At 41.7% G+C, this 23,579-nt stretch overlaps 1 protein-coding gene across 4 annotated transcripts; it reads right to left on the reverse strand.

Annotated features, from left to right (window-relative positions):
- Window positions 1-2,679: 2,679 nt before the first annotated feature.
- Window positions 2,680-22,825, reverse strand: ptchd1 (patched domain containing 1). 4 transcript variants are annotated; one of them, XM_025910525.1, is made up of 5 exons: window positions 21,617-22,825; window positions 20,743-21,325; window positions 15,593-16,307; window positions 4,187-4,917; window positions 2,680-4,102 (listed from the first exon to the last, which is right to left on the reverse strand). In XM_025910525.1, exons 2-5 carry the CDS (start codon window positions 21,154-21,156, stop codon window positions 3,002-3,004), a joined length of 2,961 nt encoding a protein of 986 aa, XP_025766310.1. In that variant the 5' UTR covers window positions 21,157-21,325; window positions 21,617-22,825; the 3' UTR covers window positions 2,680-3,001. The 4 variants fall into 4 exon arrangements, with proteins under 4 accessions (XP_025766310.1, XP_005449139.1, XP_025766312.1 ...); XM_005449082.3 differs by having other exon boundaries at window positions 20,743-22,825; XM_025910527.1 differs by lacking the exons at window positions 20,743-21,325; window positions 21,617-22,825 and adding an exon at window positions 19,774-20,001.
- Window positions 22,826-23,579: the final 754 nt, after the last annotated feature.

A 23,579-nucleotide genomic window follows, 5' to 3' on the forward strand; every position in this document is an offset into this window, starting at 1 on the left:
GCGCTCTTGCGAAGGCCAATTGGCAGTGTTCATAGGTGGGAAGCTGGGTTTCGTTGTCTTACTGATGGCTGTGGCACCTGCACAGAGCCTTAACAATACTTTCTTTCAGGCAATTATCAGAGAGGATCATGCTTTAACAATAGCAGGTACTCCTACACACAGAAGTTCAGCTACATCTGTGACTTAAGGAGTAAAACACAAAGAGGCTGTTTCCCTTCAGGAAGGGGGGTTAACAGGATAGAATAATGCTTTGATCCAAACTTGTCAGAAAACACCAGATGAGCATTAGTTTAGGTGCTGAGTAAATTCTTCATCCCCAAGGGGTCGAGCACATGAAGTAAGTAAAGTTTGTCTTTTGCACCAAACTTTAAGTTTGGTGTAAAAGTCATTATTTATTCAGGATTTATTCAGTTCAGTTTTATTTAATTTATTCAGTGCCAGTTCACAACAACAGCCACCTCAAGGGGCTTTATATAGTATGGTAAAGACGGTACAATAGAGCAAGATTACAGGAAGGTTGAGGATTTTGTCTGTGCACATTTGATAGCTGGCTGACTAATGCTTTCTGACATTTTGCCATAATAGATGCTTCTTGATGACTACTTAATGTCATTGCCTGTGTCTAAATTGCATAATTGTACTAAAAAGAGAGCAAAATGATTGGTATTGGATTTGACCTTTCAAGTTATACACTTTTACACTCTGAGCCTCCACTTGATGACAGCTTTACAAAAAAAGTCAGTATTATGAACTTTTATCTATTCATTTGTCCTCAGTTTCAAAGCCCTATTAAAAATCATTTTGCCCAAATGCAAAATTTTTGACCCATTTACTGTAGACCTATTATGCTTTGTCTTTTAATATACAATATATGCATACTACACATACTACTAATACACATTCATGTAAAAAGAAACGGTTTGCAGTCTTGTGAAAAACCATATGATTCAATAGGAAGCATAGGAATTAAGAGGGTAATGTGCAGCCAGGGGCTGGTAATCAAATGTACTTCAGTAACTGATCATCATGTAGAACAATGTTCTTTGAACAGATAACACCAAAGCAAAGCTTTTTAGTCATAATTTACACTGCCACGTTTGGCAACTGGAAAAAAAGACTTAACAAGTATGACTTGTTCAGAAAGGTTGCCAAAAGAAAGTCTCTTCTCTCTACAAAGAACATAACAGCATCTGAACAAATCACAAGATTTCTGGAACTGCTGCATGCCTTTTGAGACAGACACGACCAAAAAAGAGATGATAAGCCATAATTCACACTTCCATGTTTTGAGAAACCCAAACACAGCATATCAGCACAAACACTTCGTACCAACTGTCAAGCACAGTGGTGGAGGGGTGATGGTTTGGGCTTGTTTTGCAGTCACTGAGTCAACCATGAACTGTCTATAGCAAAGTATTATACTACTTCCACTTCCACTTCAGGTTTGAGGACAATGGTCCCAAACAGCAAATCTACAACAACAGAATCATCCAGACTTTAACCTGATTGTAATGCTGTGTTGGGACCATAAGAGCTTTGCTTAAACAAATACCTGCAATCCTCAATGAACTGAAGCAACATTGTACAGAAAAGTGGGCCACAATTCCTCCATAACAATGTCAGAGACTGATAAAGTCATACAAAAAACAACTGATTGATGACTGCATATGAAAACCCCTTTTTTCACATGACTATATATGTTATACTGATACAATGGTTGATGCGTAAGTTAAACAAGGCCAAACTCTGAAATAATGAGGTCAGTGTACAAGTGATCCTGATGTGCCACAAGCTGCTCGAAATAGTGTTTCAGACTTTCATTTAAGCTCCTTGATCTGTATGATGTCAGTAATCTTGGAGATCCTTCATATGGTTACCTCAGTAACAACTGTTGGGTGTAACGTATTACAAAGTAATGTGATACTGTAATCGCATTACGTCTTTCAATAACACACTAATGTAACATGTTACTGTCCTAAATTCCGTAATTCACTAAGCTGCAGTACCAGCAGAGGGAGATGTTTTATTTCAAGCCAACATTAAAATAATCACAGGAAAGCGTTTAAAGAGACATTACATTCAGTTCATCATAAACAGATTTACATGTAAATACATTTTAGCCACCTAGCCTAATTGTTTGTGACATAGAACAACGTTGGAATGTACTGCTTTAAATATATTATCTTCCTCTTCTGGTACTGCAACTTCTGCATGATTGTCCATTTCATGCCTCGAAGGGGCAAAGCGTGAAATGGACATGGTGGACCAGCGTATCTATTACATGCTTTGTCATGATATAGGGTTGGTCAAGTAATAATAACATACTCCATTACTTTTAATAAATAATTTTTCTTGAGTAACGACCACGGCATTGTCGGCTTACAGCTCCACACGGGCAGGCAGTCAAAAGAACGTTGACTTAAAGGGGATCATACGTAAAATGGCTTGTTGTAGATAAGGGATGCACAGAAAGGCTGCAATAAAACCCAGCATAAGATAAAATTATTTTGAAAAGTAGATCATGTGAAGCTACACTAGCAGGAATAGAATTAGACATTTTGAGCTGAAAATGAGCAAATTAGAGTCAAGAAAAAGAAAAAGAAAAAACATGCAAGGGGACTTTTGTTAAATGCTAATATTTCCACAAGATGATATATTACAAATCACAATGCTAAGATCTTGATTTTTTATTTTGTCTTTATTTTTCCAGCATTAAAGTAGAAATACTTGAGTCATACAGATGATTGCCTCATGTCACTGGAGCTGTAGTTGTGCAACTTGATATGGTGAACAGACAGCAGTAGCCAAACAAAGTGACTGAATCTAAAGCAAGTTTTGGTGAAAAGTGTGGCACTTCCTCTGTGATTACATCACAACCTGGATTAACTTTAATGTCTCATTAGCTTTTTAGGAAACACCTCACTCACATGCCACACAGCACTAGCAACAAGCAGGTAACATGTGCACTAGAAACCTGTCTTCCTCTCTTCTCATCCCATCCTCAGACGGTGGTGATCTGGTCGACAACTCTGGTGCTGTCATTCATTTCAACACACTCCACCTCCTGTCTCTGTCCTTCCCCTCCAGGTCCATGGCCCCGGCTCTTGGAGGGGGGCAGGAAGGTGAGGAGTGTGGGCAGGAATGCCAGCGTGTGCAGGGCCGAGCAACCAGCTGTTAGGGTGAGGCAGCGAAATAGTGTGCGTGTGAGGTTGGAGCGTATGGAGCCAACGGGTACCAGGGCAGCGCCGTAACAGATGAGAGTCTGCAGAGAGGGAACCCCGTGTCTCTCCAGTGCCACTCTCACCCAGCGAGTCCTGCTTTCACCCCGACCTGCAGCAAAGCCACAGAGGAGAGGGCCGCTGCAGTCTGCTGAGTGCCCCAAAGCTGAGATCAAACATAGCACAGACATGCAATCCAGCTCTACACCCCATAAGGTCATGAAGCCCAGGACGCCAAACTGGACAGAGAGCAGGGTGAGGCCCAGCCACACTGACACCAGGGGCTCCACAACAGCCAGAGAGGAGAGACCCAACAGGAAGAGCACCGCCAGCAGTGAGTGTCTAAGTGGGGAGCTGACCGCCGCAGCATAGCGGTCCAGGTAGACGAAAGAAGGGTTAAAGATTAAGAAGCGGACTCGTGAGGTCAGTGACAGGCGTCGCAGCGTGTCCAGCAGCACTGACATCTCCTCGCGCTTGTTCTCCGTTGTTTTGGCAACCAAGAATATGCGAGAAGCTGCCACATCAGGCTCTTCGCCCTGGCCGCGCTCTGCAAATATAATGTCATCCGCAAAGTGAGCAAACTGCGGCTCACGGAGAAAGGCGTGGCGTAGCGTGCGGGTGAAATTTTCCCGCGGCTGGCTGGTGGACTGGTTGCGATCCGACAGGTAGTTCAGGTAAGCTTCCAGCCAGCTTATTCTCTGGAAGCCTTTGGCATATTCCAGCAGATCCCGCTGCACTGAGGCATTCCAGTAAGGGGCACTTTCATAAATGTAGAATCCAATCACAGGAGAGTATGAGCTGAAGTAACGCTGCTGGGCTCGGGTGTACAATACTGTTGCGGTGTCCATTGCAACCAGTGCGCTGGGGTCAGAACCCTGGGTCACCTGTTGACGACAGAAACATTTTTATTACATGCCAAAAATAAAGACTTTATAATTCTGTAAAAGAGAAATCACCAGGTTTCTCACCTGTAGGAATCCCATCAATCCAAATGAGATGTAAACCAGATACAGCAGAACCACAAAGGGTTTAACATAAGTGTTAGTGATCCAGTCTCCATAGCAACGCCGCACACAGCCCAACAAAAGGTGTGAGTCCTGAGGATGAGGGTCCATGCTTGCTGTGGAATGTGGGTGAGGGTGTGGGTGAGGGTGTGGGTGTGGGTGAGTGGAGTTAGCAACATGAGCATGTCCACGAACAGCTGGGTTGTTCATTGTATGCGGGTGAGGGTGCGTGTGCGTGTGAGTAAGGTCAGGGTTTGGTGTGTGAGTGTGACCAATCCCGTGTGGAGGATTCGTCACTTGGGTCTCCTCCTGGTAACGAGTGTACATTAAACACCTGTACCAAGCCGGTTTAGAGTCCAAACGGTCCGGTTTGGGGACTCGCCGGCAGAAGCAGCCATGTCTGTACCCGGTCTCCAGGTAGCCTGTAAACACCAGACAGGAACTGTAGAAGGACAACATGTAAACATAGCTGATGGTAACGGCCAGAGCAGCGGTGCGGCAGAAGAGCCGGACGGCTTCCATGTTGGTGAGCGGGGAGGCGGCCAGGCCCAAGGTCATCAGGTGGATCATGGTGGAGCCAGAGAAACGCAACATAACATCCTCGAAGACACTTGCAACACGCTCTTTCACATGCTGGTCCTCACGGGTTCGTCTCCACGATGATAGCATCTCGAAGGAGCCGAACAGCCCATGACCTGAGGACAAATAGAACAGCAATGAGAATTTCTCTTGTATTAGACCAACAAATTTAAAAAAGGATTGTAATAGTATCACACTTACTTAGCCAGAAAAATTTACTTTAGCAGAACTTTGTTATTTCTGCTCTATTAGGCTTGTTTCTTATATAGAAACTAGAGAGTAAAACTTTAATAATTGTCAATGATTAAAAACAGTAGTCGGGTATAAACATACAGAAAAAGAAACGAGATGAGTAAAGAAATGTTCAGTGAATCACAGGAAACTGGTAGCTGGTTCCAAAGCTGGCCTGAAAGCTGAAGGCTATGCCTCACTATTTCTACATTTAAATACCCCAAGAACCACAAGGAAGCCTCCAATCTGATTAGATTGAGACAATTGCGGATAAAAAGCAAATCTGAAAATGAAGAATAAATAATATGTTTTGTTTTTTTGTTTTTTTTAAATCCCTTATTTTTTATCTAAATTATACAAATTAGATTCTAATTATTTATTTTAAATAAATTTACTATTTTAGTTTAGTAAGTTATTTTATTCATTTGCTGCAAATGATGTCTCTTGCCTTATCTGAAGAACCTTCACAGATCACCAGAGGATACTTAGCTCTCTGTTTTCCAAACTCCAACCTCTTTGTTTTTAATTCATGGTTCCCTTAGCAGAAAACCAAGGTAATTTACTGGGATGCTAGACGTCGCCTGTATTAAAGACAAATATTTTCTTGTAACTAAGCTTAAAAATAAAGCTCCTCTCTTCTTTACAAGGGGTCAAAACCATATAAGAACCTCCCAGGGATTTGTGTCTCCTCCCAGTCTCAAACTGGGGATCTTTCAGCCTTGTTGCTTCAGTTTATTCATTTCATCAAATCCCAATGTTGCACAAGGTAGTGCAATAGTGCTTCTGAATATTCCCTCTCTGTATGAGGCCACACCAAAATCCCATTTGAAGTGGAGATACATGAAATGACAGATGTAAGACACTGTGAAAATGCCGTTTTTTTTTTATTGTAACATGCCCAACGTGAGAAATACCAGAAGCGCCATTGCTCCTGCAGTAGCAAATACACCTTAGAGCCATTAGGCTTAACAATATAGAGACTAAGTGTCTTAAAACAACAGCACGATTTTCACATGATAAGTGAAAGGAATTAATCATTTTCAATTCACTAAAGCAAATTAGTGCCCATTTGCATGAATTTGTGGTTGTCCAGTCTCACGTGCTGCGCATACACATTGATTTAGGTGCAGCAGATGGTTTTTAAGGGGTTTTTTTCCTTCTGTGGTTGCCATAGCATCCGTGAGTCACCAGTAACACATGTACACCCCACCGCTACCACCATCACCCCCCTCTCCAGTGACCTCAGCATGGCGAAACACTTAACACCTAAGCAGAGGCGCATTGTACCGACACTTGAGGCGTGGGCGTGGAGTACAGAGAAAGTCTGCAGATCTGCGATGTGTGAGAGGGAATTACACAGAGGATGACGGAGAAAAGAGGTGCAGAGGTTAATGTTGCAGAGACAAGATGAGAGCAAAAAAGAGAGGCTGGAGACAGCACTTGTGCAAGGATATTTACCAGCATGAGACAGGCACACAAGCAGACACACACACACACACACACACACACACAGAAGCATTTAGAGGAACATAGAAGGATGTTTCTTTTTCCTGAAACTATGTCTGCCCTTGATACGACTACTGTGTTACAAAATTGGGTTTTTTTCAGATACTGAAAAGTCTTTGTCAGTTTGTTAACTATGGCAAAAACGGAGCAAACAGGCAGAAGAAAATAAAAAATCTTAACAAACGATCTTAACAAGTGAAGTAGTGCTGCTGGTGATCGTTGGGGGATATACTGTATGTAGAGTTGTGTTCAGAAGTTTACTTACACTCATCATAGTCATGAATGTCATGTTAATTTTGAACTCCTAAGAATTTAAGACATGAGAATTGGGTGCATAATTTTGGGTTTGTGTTGGATTTTCTCTAATCCACACAGGGTCAAGAGTATTAGAGATGGACCGATCCGATATTACGTATCGGTATCGGTCAGATACTGACCTAAATTACTGGATCGGATATCGGAGAGAAAAAAAAAATGTAATCCGATCCGAAGTATCACAAAATCACCTCACAAAACGCGTTACTTGGAGTAACCCAGCTCGGCGCATCAGAGCAGTATGTGTCATGTGATAGAGCGGCTGTTGTCTGCCAGACCTGTCGGTGGTCTGTTGGAGCATTTGGAGCCTTGCTACATGCTTCATTTCATCTCGGCGAAAACTATCCCAGAGAAGTAAAGCAAGTGTGTAAGTTCATCCCTGAATGTTTGCATAGTATTTCCACGTTAAGCTTAACAACTGATATATTGAGCCACAGCTGAACTGGCCTTCGGAGTTCCATATTGAGGTGAAAAGGACACGATTTGTCCCGTACTTCAGCTAGAATTAAAAAATAGACACAAAGCTGAAGTTATTGTCTTTGCTGCGCAGTTGCATCTACTTCTCTCATTCACTCCCCCTCCCTCTCCTGTTATTACTTCAAATATGAAACTGATCGACGATCAGCTGATCCGCTTTTCTGCCGCAAGTCCCGTCTCTCTTGTTTGTTTTTGGCCCACTTTGCGCTAGAAAGAGGAGACCAGCGGATAAACAACAGCAGCACGTTTAAGCGTGATAAGCTGTTGTTAGAATTTATTTAATATTACTTTCTACACCAGGATCTTTTTCTACGTAGCTGACGCTGGGAACTGTGCAGGGGCGGATCTAGCAAAGTTTAGCCAGGGGGGCCAATAGGGCACAAACAGGAAAAAGGGGGGCACAAAGACATACTTTTCTTTCTTATTCTCATTTAAAATATCTAGCTTTTAATAAATAATTATCTGAATCTTACACCCAGAATTTTAATCTGATGTAATCTGTGCAGTCTGCAGTTCTGTTAAAGAAAGATGTTGAATCTATTTAATTATTCTTGAAAAATAATTGATTTCTGTGCATTTTTTTTTTTACACTGCATCAAATTAAAGTTGATTTCGTCGATTAAGCATCATGAGGTGGGGGGTGGTTCCCTATTTTTTTTAATTATTTTTTTTGCTGGGAGTTTTCAACCCTATTAGTTATGTTGCTTACTCTTTAAAATACCAGAATAGGGAGGATGGAGTAGGTTTAAGTTTATTAGATTGATCAGTATTGCCGAACTATGAAAAATTTTGGGTGCAGTGTATTTTTTGCACACAGGTATAACAGAATAGCTTTAGTGTTTTGTTTTGTTTTTTAACTTGAGTTTGAACTTATACAAAATGCAGCAAGATATTTAAAAAAAACAAAACAGTTTTATTGATTAAAAAAAACACTATATCGGATTCATATCGGTATCGGCCGATATCCAAATTTATGATATCGATATCGGTATCGGACATAAAAAAAGTGGTATCGTGCCATCTCTAAAGAGTATACATACAGGCTCAGATATATGCATGCACGTTTTAATCTTTAAATAAGTGGTACTGCAGATTGTTCAGTGTCTCTTAAACTTCCCTTAGCCAAAGCTCATTAACTTCTCAGTAGGGATTATCATTTACTACAACTGGTAGTTTCTCTTTGTCAGCATGATGAATGATTTGTTTGACCAATAGTCATAACAATAGGGAAGTCCAAGGATCTCAGTGAAGATCTAAGAAGGAGAACTGTAGATCTGCATAAACTGTCCTTACCTACCAGCAATTGTAGGTAAGGACAAGTTAATTGGATTTATCAACACTTTGCCAAGATCTAGAAGAAGATGTAAATTTATACACCCAGATTAGAGGAAACTGGTTGTTGTTCAGGAACAATCAGGAACCACCAAGACTCAAGCCTGCCATGGCTGCTGGACACCCGTGTCACTGACCACAAGTTATCACGCTCCTGGGACGGTGACCCAGTGTTTTCTGTTTTGTATTATTTATCCTTGATTTCCTGATTTGTCTTTGCTAGTCTCTTGGTTTTGGTTTGTGTCTCAAGTATTCCTAGCTCCTTAGTTCTTTAGTATTTTCTATGGAAAGTGGTATGTCATCCAGATATGGGCCAGGCCTGGCGTAGAGGGGACTGTTTATGTGATGGCATGCCACATCTGGCCCAATTGTGGTTTGGTTTATGTGGCCCAGGCTCAGAGAAAACAGGTCCATACTGATCCGGCATCAAGCTGGCACCTCTGACCGACTGTTGTCATGGCAGGGTGTATGTCAACCAGATGTGGGCCAAGTCTGGCAATGATGGCACTATTTATGTGATGGCATGCCACATCTGGCCTGATTGTGGTTTGTTTTATGTGGCCCAGGCTCAGAGAAAACAGGTGTGGCCCAGATCCGGCATCAAGCTGGCACCTCTGACTGACTGTTGTCATGGCAGGGTGTATGTCATCCAGATATGGGTCAGGGCTGGCATAGATGGCACTGTTTATGTGATGGCATGCCACATCTGGCCTGATTCTGGTTTGTTTTATGTGGCCCAGGCTCAGAGAAAACAGGTGTGGCCCAGATCCGGCATCAAGCTGGTACCTCTGACTGACTGTTGTCGTGGCAAGGTGTATGTCAACCAGATGTGGGCCAGGTCTGGCAATGATGGCACTATTTATGTTCCTATTCTCCTAGTTTAGTTAGAAGACCCAAATGCCATGTTACAATACTATACTGCTATGGTAGCCAATGTTTCAAATGCAGGTTTGACAGGTTTGTGAGTGTACACTTTTCCAAACCCTAGTGAGGGTCTACTACCTCCTGGCTGTGGCTCAGGAGGTCACCTACTGATCGGAAGATTAGTGGTTCGATCCCTGGCTCCTCCAGTCTGCATGTCAAGAGTGTGAATGCGTATGAATGTAGTTAGGAAGCACTCAGTTTAGAAAAAGCGTGTGTGAATGTGGCATGTTGTATAGAGCACTTCGAGTAATCCGGGAGAGTAGAAAAGTGCTATATAAGAATCAGTCCATTCACTGTCTGAACAGAGTTTCGTCATGTCATGACGAAACTCTGTTTTGTCAGTCCTTTTGCACTGTTATGTTCCGGCACATGTTGTTATTACATGGCTTGATTAAGGTACACATTAGGCTGACATCTGGGGCCAGAGCTGAAACTGTTCTGGGCCAGCACAGGGCCAGCAGTGTGTCTGCAACTGGCCTTGTGCGGATTACCTCTGGCAAACCTGATCTGGCCCACCAAAGGGCCGTCATTCTTTGCAGTATATGGGCTATACGTAAGCACATTGTGTGGGCCAGATCCGGACCATACCAATTTTGCTATGTGGGTAGGTTTTGGTTCCATATTTCATGTATTTTAGTCCTCTGTCTTCCCCTGCTTGTTGTCACGTCGTACCCTCTAATGATGTGTGTAGTCTCCGTGCTTCCGATTCCCATTATACTTCCCGTCAGTGCTTAGTTTCTACTTTCCTAGTTTCAGAGTTGTGTTTCCTTGCTTCTAGTTTTATGTTTTGTTTCCTGCATTTGGTGTTCGTGTTTTTCCAGCAAATAAAGCTGCATTTGGGTCCTTCCTCCTGCCTGCCACACAGCGAACCATGACACAACTTTTATATCACCATGGACTAACAGGTTACCAAAAAGGAAGAAGCCCTTGCTCCAAAATGTAGCCCTTCAAGCTCAACTAATATTTTCAGCCGCCTATATGAACAAGCCAAATGTTTTATAGTCAAATGAGACATAGATTAAGCTATTTGACAACAATGAAAAGAGGAATATTCGGAGGCGTAAAGGTGAGGCTTATAAACCTAAGAGCACTGCTAGCTATTACGCAAGGTGGTGGGAGCATCGTGTTCTGGGGCTGTTTTGCTGGCAGTGATACTGGTACATTGTAGAATGTGGATGGAATAATGAAGCAGGAGGACTACCTGCAAATTCTTCATATCAACAGCTATATGGTTGAACCTTTGACACAACTCGATGTTCCAATGGGACAATGACCCCAAACACATATCTAAACTGGCTTTGAAATGGATAAATCAGGCTAATGGTAAGCTTCTAAAATAGCCTCCCCCAAAGCGCTGAGCTCAACCCTATTGAAAATCTGTGCGTTACACTAAAAATTTTGTGAAAACAGCTAATTTAATTGAACTCCACTACTTCTGCCAAGAAAAGTAGTCAAATATCCAGCGAGTATTATGCCAGAAGCTTGTTGATGGCTACTAAAAGCATCTGGTCAAGATGCAACTTGCTAAGAGTCATTTAGCCAAATATTTGTGGGAGTCTATGTATTTGAGCGTTTATGTATGGTCAATTATTGGACAAAATCCAAACCACTCAAACAGATATATGCTGTACAGTCATTCCACACTGGAAAAAGAACCGCTCAAATGAAAAATTAATAAAATGTGTAAAATTTTCCTGAAGCTCAGGGAGGCATTTTTTTTTTATATCTGCCAACTGTCTAAATAAATATGTGAAAAATACACAACTTACAATACTATAAAACAAATAAAGGCAATAGATTATCTCATGAGGTGCTTATATGACATTCTCTTAAAAACTAAATGATCCATTAATTTGATTTATACATATCAATTAATGCTGCTAATGATTGTAAGTGGACTGACTGAATGTGGAGATTTTTTTTTTTTTTTAGTAAAATTACAAAATAAAAGTAAATATGGGGAATTTAACAGCAGCTTGGTTTTATGAGTTTTCCTGTGAAATAGCAATAATTTCTTTATGACTTTACTAGTCCCCGACAGCATTGTGGAGTAATTTATGTCCACTTTTCTCTGCAACAGTGCTTCAGTTTATTTTCTCTTAAGGTTCTGCCACAGCATTTCAGTAAGGTTGAGGTCTGGATGTTGAATGGAGTGTGTCTTTTGAATGTAACACATTGATTCTTTTCTTTTTCAGCTTTTCTGCTTGGGATCATTGTTCTGGTGCCTGACTAAGTTTGCGCCCAGTTTGCTCTTGGATTGATGACCTCACATTTGACTCCTGAATACTCTGGAAAACAGATGAGTTCATGATCCAGGTCAAATCACCATAGTGTATGAAGTATTTGTCCTGCTTGTACTGTACACCTTTTTTCCCTGCAGTTTTGTCTGTAAAATAAAGAAAGCTTTCGATATAGCTGCAGTTATGTCCGGTAGGCCAATATTGGTGTCATGTACTGTGTCCAGGCAGGAATGGTGGACCCAAAGTGCAGACTTATGGAGGCAGAAAAGTGCACTTAACACAGGTATATTGCTAAACACAACAAAATAACTAAACTGAAAATACAAATAAACTAAACAGACCAGCAGACAAAACACACAGTACGGAATGAGGGAAATAGCAACACAGACCAAGGAAAACGCACAACGCACAGCTGGGACAAATCAGGTCTAATGAGACAAGGGAAGCAAAACTAGAAACACTGACATGAGACACGGACTTTCAAAGTAAAACAGGAAACATAACACAGAGACTGTGTTATGAGAATTGTATCCCATTGACAAGGGGATACAGCTGACAGGGGAGACAGAGCAACTATGGAACACAGACAGAAACCAGAAGACTAAAAACTCTAACACTGAACCCAAAAGACTAGAAATGATAAAAAAATGACAAAATCAAAGTTCAATAATCATGCAAAACTTCACCCACCAAGATACCCTAACATTTGGTCAACAAATACATCAGTAAAACTCTTCTGTAAAATGTCTGAAATTTTCCTAGAGCTCTGGGAGACATTTTTGTGCATCTGACCAACTGTTCAAGCATGAAAAATCCTTAACTGGCAGATTTATGAAACAGAAGAAAGCCTCAAATTAACTCATGAGATATTTTCTGTAAAAAAATGACGAAAATGGTCCATCAGTTATCAAAATGATTGCAAACTATTATCATCACTATCACATAAATCACTTGCAACTTTACTTTTTATAATACACGTTGTAATCCACGATAATTTAACTGATGACTTTTGAAAAAGTCCGTTTCCACCCCAAAAAATAAATAAATAACTGGTAATTGGGTCACCTGGAAAGTTAGTAATTTGGATTACTGAATTTACTTTTTGTTTTTCTGATAAAATTCTCAGTTTCAAACACTGCAGGAAGCTCACACTTGTCACACTGATGTACTGTGCACTGCGTCGCTTCTGTTTTGCGTAACTCCCCAAAGCTCCACAACAGAGGTGAAAAGTGCAAAGTTAGCAACACCCACGGAGCCACAACAGTGACACTAATGGCAGGCTGAAGCAGACCAGAAATATCCTTTACCGTTAACAATTTACCCTCGTTGCTACACAATCACACACCTGGTGAGTTAATGGCACAAAGTCATTACCCCGTCAATGTGCAACTTTTTCAATTAGCGAGCACAATGTGAAACATCTCTTGTGATTGATTTTAAAAGAGAAAGACACAAATCTCTGTCATTTTTAAGATATTACAAAAATACTGCATTCTTCCTTACTCCAAATCCAATCTTTCCCTGTAACAAAGCTTTCTCTCTTGGCTCACGCTGTCCTCCCACCTTTTTCTGTCTGCCCACTTGCATTCTGAGAAGATCCTTCTCCCTGCCTGCCTGTCTTCCTTCTAACTACAGTTTAACTTCATTTTCTGCTAAGAGAATCCTTATCTCAGCCTGCATTTGGAGTGATATTTCATATTTCATCCTCTCTGTCTGTTTCCCTGTACTTTCTGTTCACTCTGCAGTTGTTCTAAGCCTGACAGCAGCCTTTCCTCGCCCACTTTCTCGTTGTTCCTTCTCTATATCTTAGCCCTGCCCAACCAAATAAACGAATTTACGTAATTAATTTAGTGCCAAATGCAACACAAATGAATGCTCAAACACTGATACAACTTTATTGGCCCTTTCCACATGCAAGGTGCTGCATAATTAGGAATGCAGAGGCAATCCAATTACGCAGCTGAAATAGTCACTGATCAGTAGCAGAGGTTTGTTAAACTGCTGATTGATTTTTTCACTTTAGGAAATACACAGTAGTATAAATACTACTGTGCAGATAATGTTTGACAGAAACCCCAGTTACAACAATGAATGCATGTGGAAAAGTCATCACCAAATCAAAAATATGCTTGTATGTCTTTAAAATTTCCAGTTAAACAAAATCTCTGTTAATATTAGTAGTTGTTTTTAGCAATACCCCAAAGAAGTATTTATCCTTAAATTATATATATATATAAAATTACATTAATACCCAAGTTTTATACTATCTGTAAATCAGTGTTTTCACTGGCTTCCAAAATCAATTGCATGTTGGGGCTACCCGTCTAATCAACCTTAAGCTCTTTCGACACTTACAGAGGGTTATAAATTGCAGTGTAAATGTTTTTCCTTCCATCACTAGAATGTGGCATTTTTATTCATATTATATATAACCACCTTATTACATTAAGCAGTGTTGTTGCACAAGCAGTTTTTAAAGTGTCTTCATTTCAGCTGTACTAAATTTGATCCGACATAAACAAAGCACAGCAATGTCTTTTCACAGACTATAAACTTAAACTGTAGCAGGTTTAATTACAAGGAACTGATCACCGACTGGTGATGTATTTAAATTTAAAGGAATTTTTACCATTGGCTACCATTTTACTCCTTGAAACGAGTCCTAAGTGCAAGGTAGATCTTACTGAGAAACAAAGGACAACTGTGCACTTGTGCAGGGACTTCTCAATAACACGGCAGGCCCACCCTAAAGCAAACCATATTTTATCATCCTTCTACACACTAATTGGTGCCATAATTTAGACATCTTGTAATAAACAAGGCTTGAAACATTCATGCACCAATCAGGAAAGTGTTCACGTTGATCGCACATCAAGTGAACAGTAGGGTTATTTTCCTATAGACTTCTACGCAACCAGACTTGTTCCTGCAAAAAGAGGGGGCGCCTCCTGCTGGCCATTAAAAATTTAAGGTTTAAGGCATGGGCTTCACTTTGAAGATCTAGAAGATAGTCTGTGCACAATGTTATATACAATGTGACTAAAATCTTATTACATATGTGTGTATGTATCTGTCAGAACCGGGGTTAGGGAGTGACAGCCATCTGTCATTAATGGTTTGGGTGAGTAGAAAAGAAGAGAGCAGAGGGAAAGACACACAAAAGACACACTCTGAAAGAGAACCAGAGTTTAATAACAACTAATGATTAAATGCAAAGTGGTGAATAAAGACCTACATGGTGAGTTAAGTCAATGTTGTTAAAGTCAGAGGTCTTGTTGACATGTAAAATAACTTCCTGTTGCATCTCACAACTCATTCAAGACTCTTCTTCAGCTGCAACTTAAAACTTTTTTGAACCTTTAGTTTTAGTTTTTGCCACTCGTCAAAAAACATGTTGTTGTTACCATCATCCTCTCTATCAGTAAGTCAAGTTCATGCCCTACCACTTGTCAGTCATTTTGAAGACCTGTCTACTCTGAAATGGCATTCAGCCTGAGGCAGACATGTGAAAAATCTATTACAACAGGTACTGAAAAAGTAGGCTGCGAGGTACAGGCAAGCAAACTGCGAAGGAAAAGCAATGCCAATGTTCTGTGCGGCTCCCACCTGCCATGGATTAGCATCAGTTACTCTTTGAAAACGTCCTATACATAAAGGTCAGTTCCTGATAAATTGGAAAAAAAATTTCATAAACACTCAAAAGGTAAAATATACTTTGTGATATTATTTGTTATTTCTAAAGCAAATATATCAGAGTTAAACCTACCAAGCATGACGAACGGGATCCCCAAGTACGTGGAGTTGTAGGTGGCCCCAGTCAGGTTGAGTATCCCAGCAGCAGTAAGGCCTGATAGAGTGATGGACAGCAGAGCTAGCAGTCCCAGCCAGGGTTTGGACCTCACACAGTCCCTCATGGAGCAGCAAAGGACGACAAGCACCCCACACACTCCCAGGCTGGCCAACAGGGGGCGACGTGCCAGCACTGAGGAGAACTGGAAGTCTGTCCTCAGAGAAGATGAAGTAGAAGGGTAGAGGCCCAACTTTGGGTGCAACTCTGTAAAGTGCTGCAACTCAGCACAGAAGGCCTTTTCCCACTGACTGGCCACCCGGTCCATCAGGCCGCCTGGGGCTTGGAGGTAGTAGGTGAGCTGCAGCGCCCGGGCAGATCGGACACCTTCTCCCCTCACTCCCATTCCCTGAACTCGCATCGCCCCCCCAGGACCCCAGCCCTGCACACCACCCATCTGGTGGCCAATGTACGCTTGCCGCCCATCTGCCAGCTGTGTGATGGGGTACCTCAGGACGGGCACGGAGCGATTGGAGTTGCGAGCTGACTGGATCTCCTCCATGGCGCGGATGATGTCATCGATGATGCAGACATTCTTGTCATCAAGAAGGCAAAGGTTGGAGAAGGAGTAGTTGAAACTGTTGAAGCCTGTTGCTGGCACGGTTACCTGCATCTGGTAGATCCGTCTGTGGAGCTACAAGCAGACAAAACAAAGAGAGAAAGAGCTTTATTTGCTCAGCTTAACAGTGGCTTTCCTGGATAAACAGTGTGGGAACAGTGAAAAGTTTCACTACGCAGCACACAAACCGAGTGTTAGCGACTCATTCACCTACTTTGTGTTCCTGTTTGCGCGACTACTAGGGAGAGAAATTTGGGGAAGTGTGTGTGTGTGTGTGTGTGTGTGTATGTGTTTATATATTACTCAACAGAGAAATAATAGTTGTCTCAGAGTACTCCTCCGTTTCTATGGCGAGAGGACAACAGTGCCAGCATCCACGGTGCTGGTTACTAAGCAACAGGCCTGATGCCAGTCTCTGCCATGGTGAACATGAGCAAAGCTTTCTCCTACCTCAGAGTGCTGCATTGGCTTAAGAAAGGGAGTGTGATTCTGCAGGAATGTCTCCTGAAAATGATTTTTGGTTTAAAAGTTACTGTCCTGCAGCAACCTGTCCTAAGATTTATTGTAAAATAAACTTTTACTGCCAAATTCTTCCACTCTGTCATCATTATTGTCGACAGCTTCATGGCAGAGACTTAAAATTCCTGCTGTAGATGCCTCAAGTATGTACATTAACTTCAGATGCCTACTCTTTAATAGTTGAATACTGCAAGTGAACGTTAACTTCACTTCCACTTGCATGCATGTTATCTTTATCAAGAGTAAACCTACCATGCTCTATCAACATAGATTCGATTGTTTTCTTTTGATTATTCAACACGGGTTTTTAGTAATCATCCTCAATATAAAATTCATGAAACAGCTACTGTGTATGTGGGTGTATGAAGTGTGTTTATGCATTATGTGTCCAAGCAAATTTCTCTGTGGGATAATAAAGTCTTATCATGGTTGTTATATTAAAGAAACTAAAGGGACCCTGTTTTAAAATGTGAATATTATTTCAGATTTATAATCTCTGTGGATCAATAACTAGGTGGTGGTGAGAGTTAAAGAAAAAATATTCCTAAAACAAGACTAGAAACTAGTGCTGGGCGATATGGAAAAAATATTTATCACGATATGAATTATTTTATATCACGATAACGATATATATCACGATATACCACCTGACCTGTGGTCATCTGGAACGTATGCATTCTGTAAACAGCGAGTGGAGAGGGTGCAGTCTTTGTTTTGAGTTACCATAAAGCATGCCGCAAATCCAGGTGCACGTAAAGCAGCACCATGTCACAAAACCACAAGACGGAGTTTCTTTGCGAAAAATATCATTTTTTTATACTTTATTTTCTCTTGCATAAAGTTAAGAGTATGTATAGTGAGAAGACAACACTAATATATTTGCCACAGGCTATTTAACCCTTTAAGACCTACCATAGAACCAAGTCCGCCAGAGCTTATCTTTACATTTTACATGCTGTAGTGCCATTTGTGGGAGCATTTCAAGTTGCTATACATCAATACAACCGTTATAGCCCAAATTTTAATAATATGTATGCATTAAGTCCATAGTAACTATATAAATTGCAAAAAAGTGCAATAAACTACAAAAAAATTGAAAATCGTTTTTGTTTTGTTTTTTACATATGTTTCTAGTAAGACAAATTTAAGAGTCTTATCCCTCAAAACTGTAAATACAAAAAAGTTGCACAAAATAGTTTCCAACCACGAGAAATTTATTTTGAGTGTCTTCATAGTTTTATTTTTGAGATACACTAATTTTTATATACTACAGGAAAAATGAAAATAAATAAATGTAAATTTGCAAAAAAAACAGCATGTGCATCAAAATAAACTATTTCCAACAGTGTAATTTGACTTCTAAGCATCCCAGAAACGATACAGAAAAGCATAAAGTCAAACATGACTTTTAAAAACACCAACATAGGCTTTGAAGCTAAAAAACCCCCTACATTTTCCGCGAAAATTAGTCACTTTCGGTTTCGGACAGGTAATGGCGGACATGCGATAGTTCGCGCTGATTTATATTCCAACGTAGGAAGTGTTATGAACAGCTGATCGGATTGGCAAAACGTGTTTCTGGAATATTATGTTTTTGTTGCTGGAAGTGCTTTTTATGCAATTTTTGCAAAGCTATATGTGGAAGGAAACTGTGACCTAGGACAAGCTAAAGGAATAAGATGTACATGTATTGTACATCCTTTTTACACACGCTCTTTTCTACTCTGTAATATTCCTGTCAATAGTCTTGATAATTGATATATTCACCTCTGTTAATCCTTGATATTTATTATTGAGTGACTGTATATATTAGTGCTATTTCTTAAATTTGTAAATCTGTAAGATATTATGTTGTTTAAATAGTTTAGTCTGTTACTGTTACTGTATTGGAGCAACTGTAACCCACATAATTTCCTTAGGGATTAATAAAGTATGCTGATTCTGATTACTTTCTCCAAACATTGCTACCACTTTATGGTAAGTTAGCAAGTGCTTGCAGTCTTCCATGCAAACTACAGGCAGTTCCAGTAATCTGCTAGGGACTAAATCAATCACAAGGAGGTCATGGCGCAGAACCCTATTTGCAACTGATTTCACTCACTGACATCCAGTAACCACTCGCCAACCAGTCACTGTTTTCCCGTAGCGACCAGAGGTTTTCAGGGGATTGCTGGCCAGTCTCTAAGAGACTGAATAAACAGTAAAGAAAATGGATACATTGGTTGGGCTCTAAAACCACACTAGAGCCATGCTAGGAGAACTGTAGAGCAGAGATTTGTTCTAAACAATAACATTTGACCTAAACAGAAAATGCCTCAAGAGAAATTCAAATTTTTACTCGATAAACAGAGACTTTAACCTGCTGGTGGAAAAAGATTTTTTTTTAAAAAAACCACAATTAACACAGCGCTGTGCATCCTCTGGGAACCGAGTCTATATCCATAATAATATACTTCCAGTAAACAGTTGTTAAGAAATTTCTTGACCATGGTGTTGGCTCACACATGTGCCCCTGCAGTGAAATTATGGTATATATTTGCTTTGTCTTTTCAAAAACGACATGCAGTATCACATAACAGTAAAGTACGGGTTGTTTGAACACTGAACATTTTCCCACAAAGGATGAAAACCACCTCAAAAAAGAGCGAGCTGTAGTGAATCAGTTTATTTACCAACTACAGATTAAATACTTCAGCAGATGCAGTCAATGGGTGTGACTCAGAAATCTTACTCTTACTGCAAGTGGAAATCCCGTCTAGTTCTTTCTCTCGCTCTTGCTGATATCGCTCTCTCCACCGACGCATGCTTTAACTTACTACATGCAACAAGTTCAGACCCAAAGGGATGCAAAAAAGCTTCTGGGAAAATGCAAGAACTTATATGCTGAGGGCAGCCCAAGAGCAAGCAAAGACACAGGAAAAGGAAAATTACAGAGTCTTGAGCCTCACAGATGATATGCAACACTGTGAGATTACGTAACAGTGGATTTACCCTTTTACAGCACTCTCTTTTATGCACCAACCTGTTTCTCACTCGCTGCCCGTTGGCAGCAAAAGATGCACAGCTCTGAGCTCTCTAACTGTGGCAGTCCTCTGTGGACCAACGCTGAATTCTGCATGTATGTAAAGTGGGTCACAATAACATTCTTTGATAAACACATACACAGAAAAACATGCATGGATGGAGCTCTCACAAACTCAATCTCCTTAGCAGAGCTCAGCGTGTCCAGCATATGAGTCAGCAAGCTCTGATTGCGGCCTAATAACTTCATGAAATCATTAAACTAATTGCTCTAGGGGTGTCAGGCTGATACTCATAACACCATTTAGGTGTACCAACATAGAGACCTCTAAGCTCCAGTTAACGTGTGATTAAGATACCCTGCTTTATAACCTCAAAAGGCTGTCAGGGTGATTTGAAATAAGACTCCTGTTAATGAATATCAGTCACGGAGAGCGAGGAGTGAGGCAGCCTACAGATACTGACCTTCACCTCTTTGTGTTTCTGAATGAGAGCTTGTTTTTAAAGCTGTAGATGCACCTCGTTTTCTGATGTATACACCATGATTTAAAGGGCACAGTAGCTAACTTGTCAAATACTGTACTTTTCAAGTGCTGTGTGTTTTTGCTTGGCATTTCGCCACAGGTGCCTCACAGAGTTCTTAAATCCTTGTGGGTGGGTAGGCCTATATGTGCTCTCGAACTCTAAAAATGACCATTCAAAGGTTATAGGTCGGCTCACAGCGCACATTCCGTCCATTTCAATCTTGGCACCTACTAGTTGAAGCCTATTTCTTCAGCAGACACTCGTATACGTGTTTATTTGCTTCGTTGCCTTATTTGTGTTTTTATCATTTCTTTATTAATCGTGAGAATACTTTAAATATACTTTTACGTGTATTTTATTTTACATATCAGACTGCTTGTCAGCTGAAATCCATAATTACTAAAGAAATGAGTTGAGAGTTTGTGCCATGTGTGCACGTGCGTACCTTTAGTACGGCGTCCAGATGAACCGGATCCAGCACGCTTCCCTTTCGGGTGGTGATGATCACGCGCCCATAGCGGCCCGGCGTCTGCAGGTCAGAGTAGAGCGCGTGCTTGGAGCGGTTCACTGGGAACAGGCTGTCCACGAGGTTGCCCTCTATCTTGGCCAGGCTGTGCTTGGGCGCGAGCAGGCTCTCCACGTCCTCTTCCACGCGGTACCGGCTAAAGCTGGAACCCAGCAAGATGGAGAGGAGCACGGGTGCCGAGGCGAAGAAGACCGGGTGGCTCGCCACGAACCGACCCAGCGCGTGGAACGAGGTCCTCAGGCCCGCGTGCAACACCTGGCGCAGCATCCTAGCGCGCGGCCGCGGCTCGAGCCTCTCCCACCGACCGGAAAGCCCCGGAGCACTGCCGAGCATCAGGGGCTGCCGGACGCATCGGTGGGCTCCGTGGGTCTCTGTCCGGGGTAGAGGAGGTGATGCCCGGTGCTGGGAGGATTTGTCCCCCGGAGCAGGAGGTCACCAGCCGGGGAGAATCCAACCCTCCTCCGGTCACAGGGGCGCCCCTTTGCCGGGGTTCTCTCATCCGCTGGAATAACGCAAAGGACAGAAGGCTGCAAAATGAGCCAGCATTTCTCTGCTTTGCGTTCAGAAATTATATCGCCAGCTCTACTTTAAATTTAATAGTCAGTACCCCGCTGCGTTCCGCGCCTTCTGTAAACTGCAGGGCTCTGTGCGCAAGAGAAAAATCGCAGAGCCCAAGTGATCTCATAATTAGACTTGTTAAGCGTCTCCCCCCAAAACTGTCTAGTAGTTCTGTTCGCAGCGTGCGCCGAACACACGTTGTAGTTGCACTATACCAAAGCCAGGCTGTACATACCTAAAGAGGAGAGCGGGGGTACCGACCCGGTGATGACGGAGATCATCTAAGACGCACTCAGACCGAGATATTATCCTGCCGGCTGTCCATGCGTCCAGCTCCACCCTGCATCACCAAGTCAGCAGACAGCCGGATGGGTGGTCGAGGTGGGTGGGTGTGTGGGTAGGTGAGAGTCGCAAGATAAGATAAGGTGAGGCGTTGTGCATGCAGTGGGGATGCCGGTATAGCTGCGTGTGAAATCAGCCTAATTTGGGCTTTTTTTCTCTGCGGCAGAAGGCTGCCATCCACCCTCTCCTCTCCGCGTTGCTCCGGTGGTATAGCGGAGCTTCCGTTCATCTGCCACTAATTACCGGCTTTCAAACTGGGGACCGTCTCTCTCTCTTTCTCTTTGCTTTCTCCCCTCTTTTGCACCGCCCTCACGACCCGCTCCAAGCCCCCTTTTTCGGCGCCGCCTCTCACCGTTCCGCGCCGCTACGATGCAGAGAAACGACGACGTGAGTGGAGAAGGATTTCTAGGAATTCAACATGTTACAAGTGTTTACACAGGCTGTTCTGTGATGTCTTTATATCAGAAAAAGAAGAATTAGAGTTGCTCGGTGCATACTAATATTATGGTACTGCTGTGATTGTTCCCTCAGTTTTGGGAGGTTTTCAAGCTTGAATGATTCTTTTATAAGAGAAACGTGCAACTGTTACAACATATTTGTGTTTTTACTGCAGGGTTAAATAGAACTTTTTTTTATTTTTTGCGCAGACACAAAGTATCTCTTAGGTTTGCTGTTGTGTAGCTTGTTACCATGGAAACGGAACAATTACTGTGTTGTTTTTTTATATGCTTTCGTTCCTATGGCAATGGTGATGCCACCCATCCCCCCCAAAACATACACACACACACACACACACACACGGTCACACACCTGCTGACTCCCAATCTGCTTATGGCTTGGTAGAGGTGTCTGATACAGTGGCATTAAAGCCATAAGAGTGAAGGAGAAAGCATGAGAGAGAGCAGGGAGCAGAGGAGGAAATAATGAGTGCAGACAGACAGAGATCACTCTCTTCTTGTCTGTCTGTGTGTCTTTGTATTTAAAGCCCTGAAATCAAATAGTCAGGCAGGCTTTGCTCTGTCTTTGTGGGACCACTAATGGCTCCCTGTTCTCCCCAGATATCATACATCAAGGCTGTTTGGATTTAACACAGACTCAAAAGACAACACAAAAAAATGAAAAGAAACAAACAAAACAACAACAACGACAAAAATGCTCTTTACTCACCATGTTTGGATTAAATGAAAAGAAACTGCACCGCTTTAAACTAAAGAAAGAAAAGACGTTTGCAGCAAAAGGTTTTGTGCAGTGTGCAAAAACCCAAGGTTTACTGTTAAACTGTCATTTTGTCTTATTGCATTTTTAAACCTAGTTTGATGTTCAAGTGAATAAAAAAACCCCACACATTTTAGTCAGAAATGTACCATTCTGAGAACCCAAAGACTACGCAGCCGCTTGGAATAACAGTCAGGACAGTTTTTTAGGGCATCCAGTGTAGTGAAGATATCTGGTTCAAGATGCCAGCCATTGTCCGACTATAAGTGATTTCTTTTGGTCTCCACGTGGTCTGCAACCTAAGCCTGCTCAAATGTGAGTGGTCAGTAACACTTACAAACTGGAAGGGCTGAAAAGTGAAAGCAGAAACATTTACATTGCATAATCTCTTATAATATGTCAATTTATGGAGATTAGAAATTTCTACGTTATTTGAGCACTAATAGAAGTCTAGGTTTGCCATCTGTTACACCTGTGATAGATAATCTTTTAGTGCCAGTCAGTGCACACATGCATCTCTGTTATGCGTTAGTATTAGCCAGTATAATTAGTTTATTTAATAAAAATGATGCAATTAACCTGTGAAGCATCAATACCTCTAAATGGCTTTTCTCCCAGGATGTCAGAGGTGGTTCGATTAT

The sequence above is a fragment of the Oreochromis niloticus genome, linkage group LG9 (genome assembly GCF_001858045.2).
Source record: "Oreochromis niloticus isolate F11D_XX linkage group LG9, O_niloticus_UMD_NMBU, whole genome shotgun sequence".
NCBI lineage: Eukaryota > Metazoa > Chordata > Actinopteri > Cichliformes > Cichlidae > Oreochromis > Oreochromis niloticus.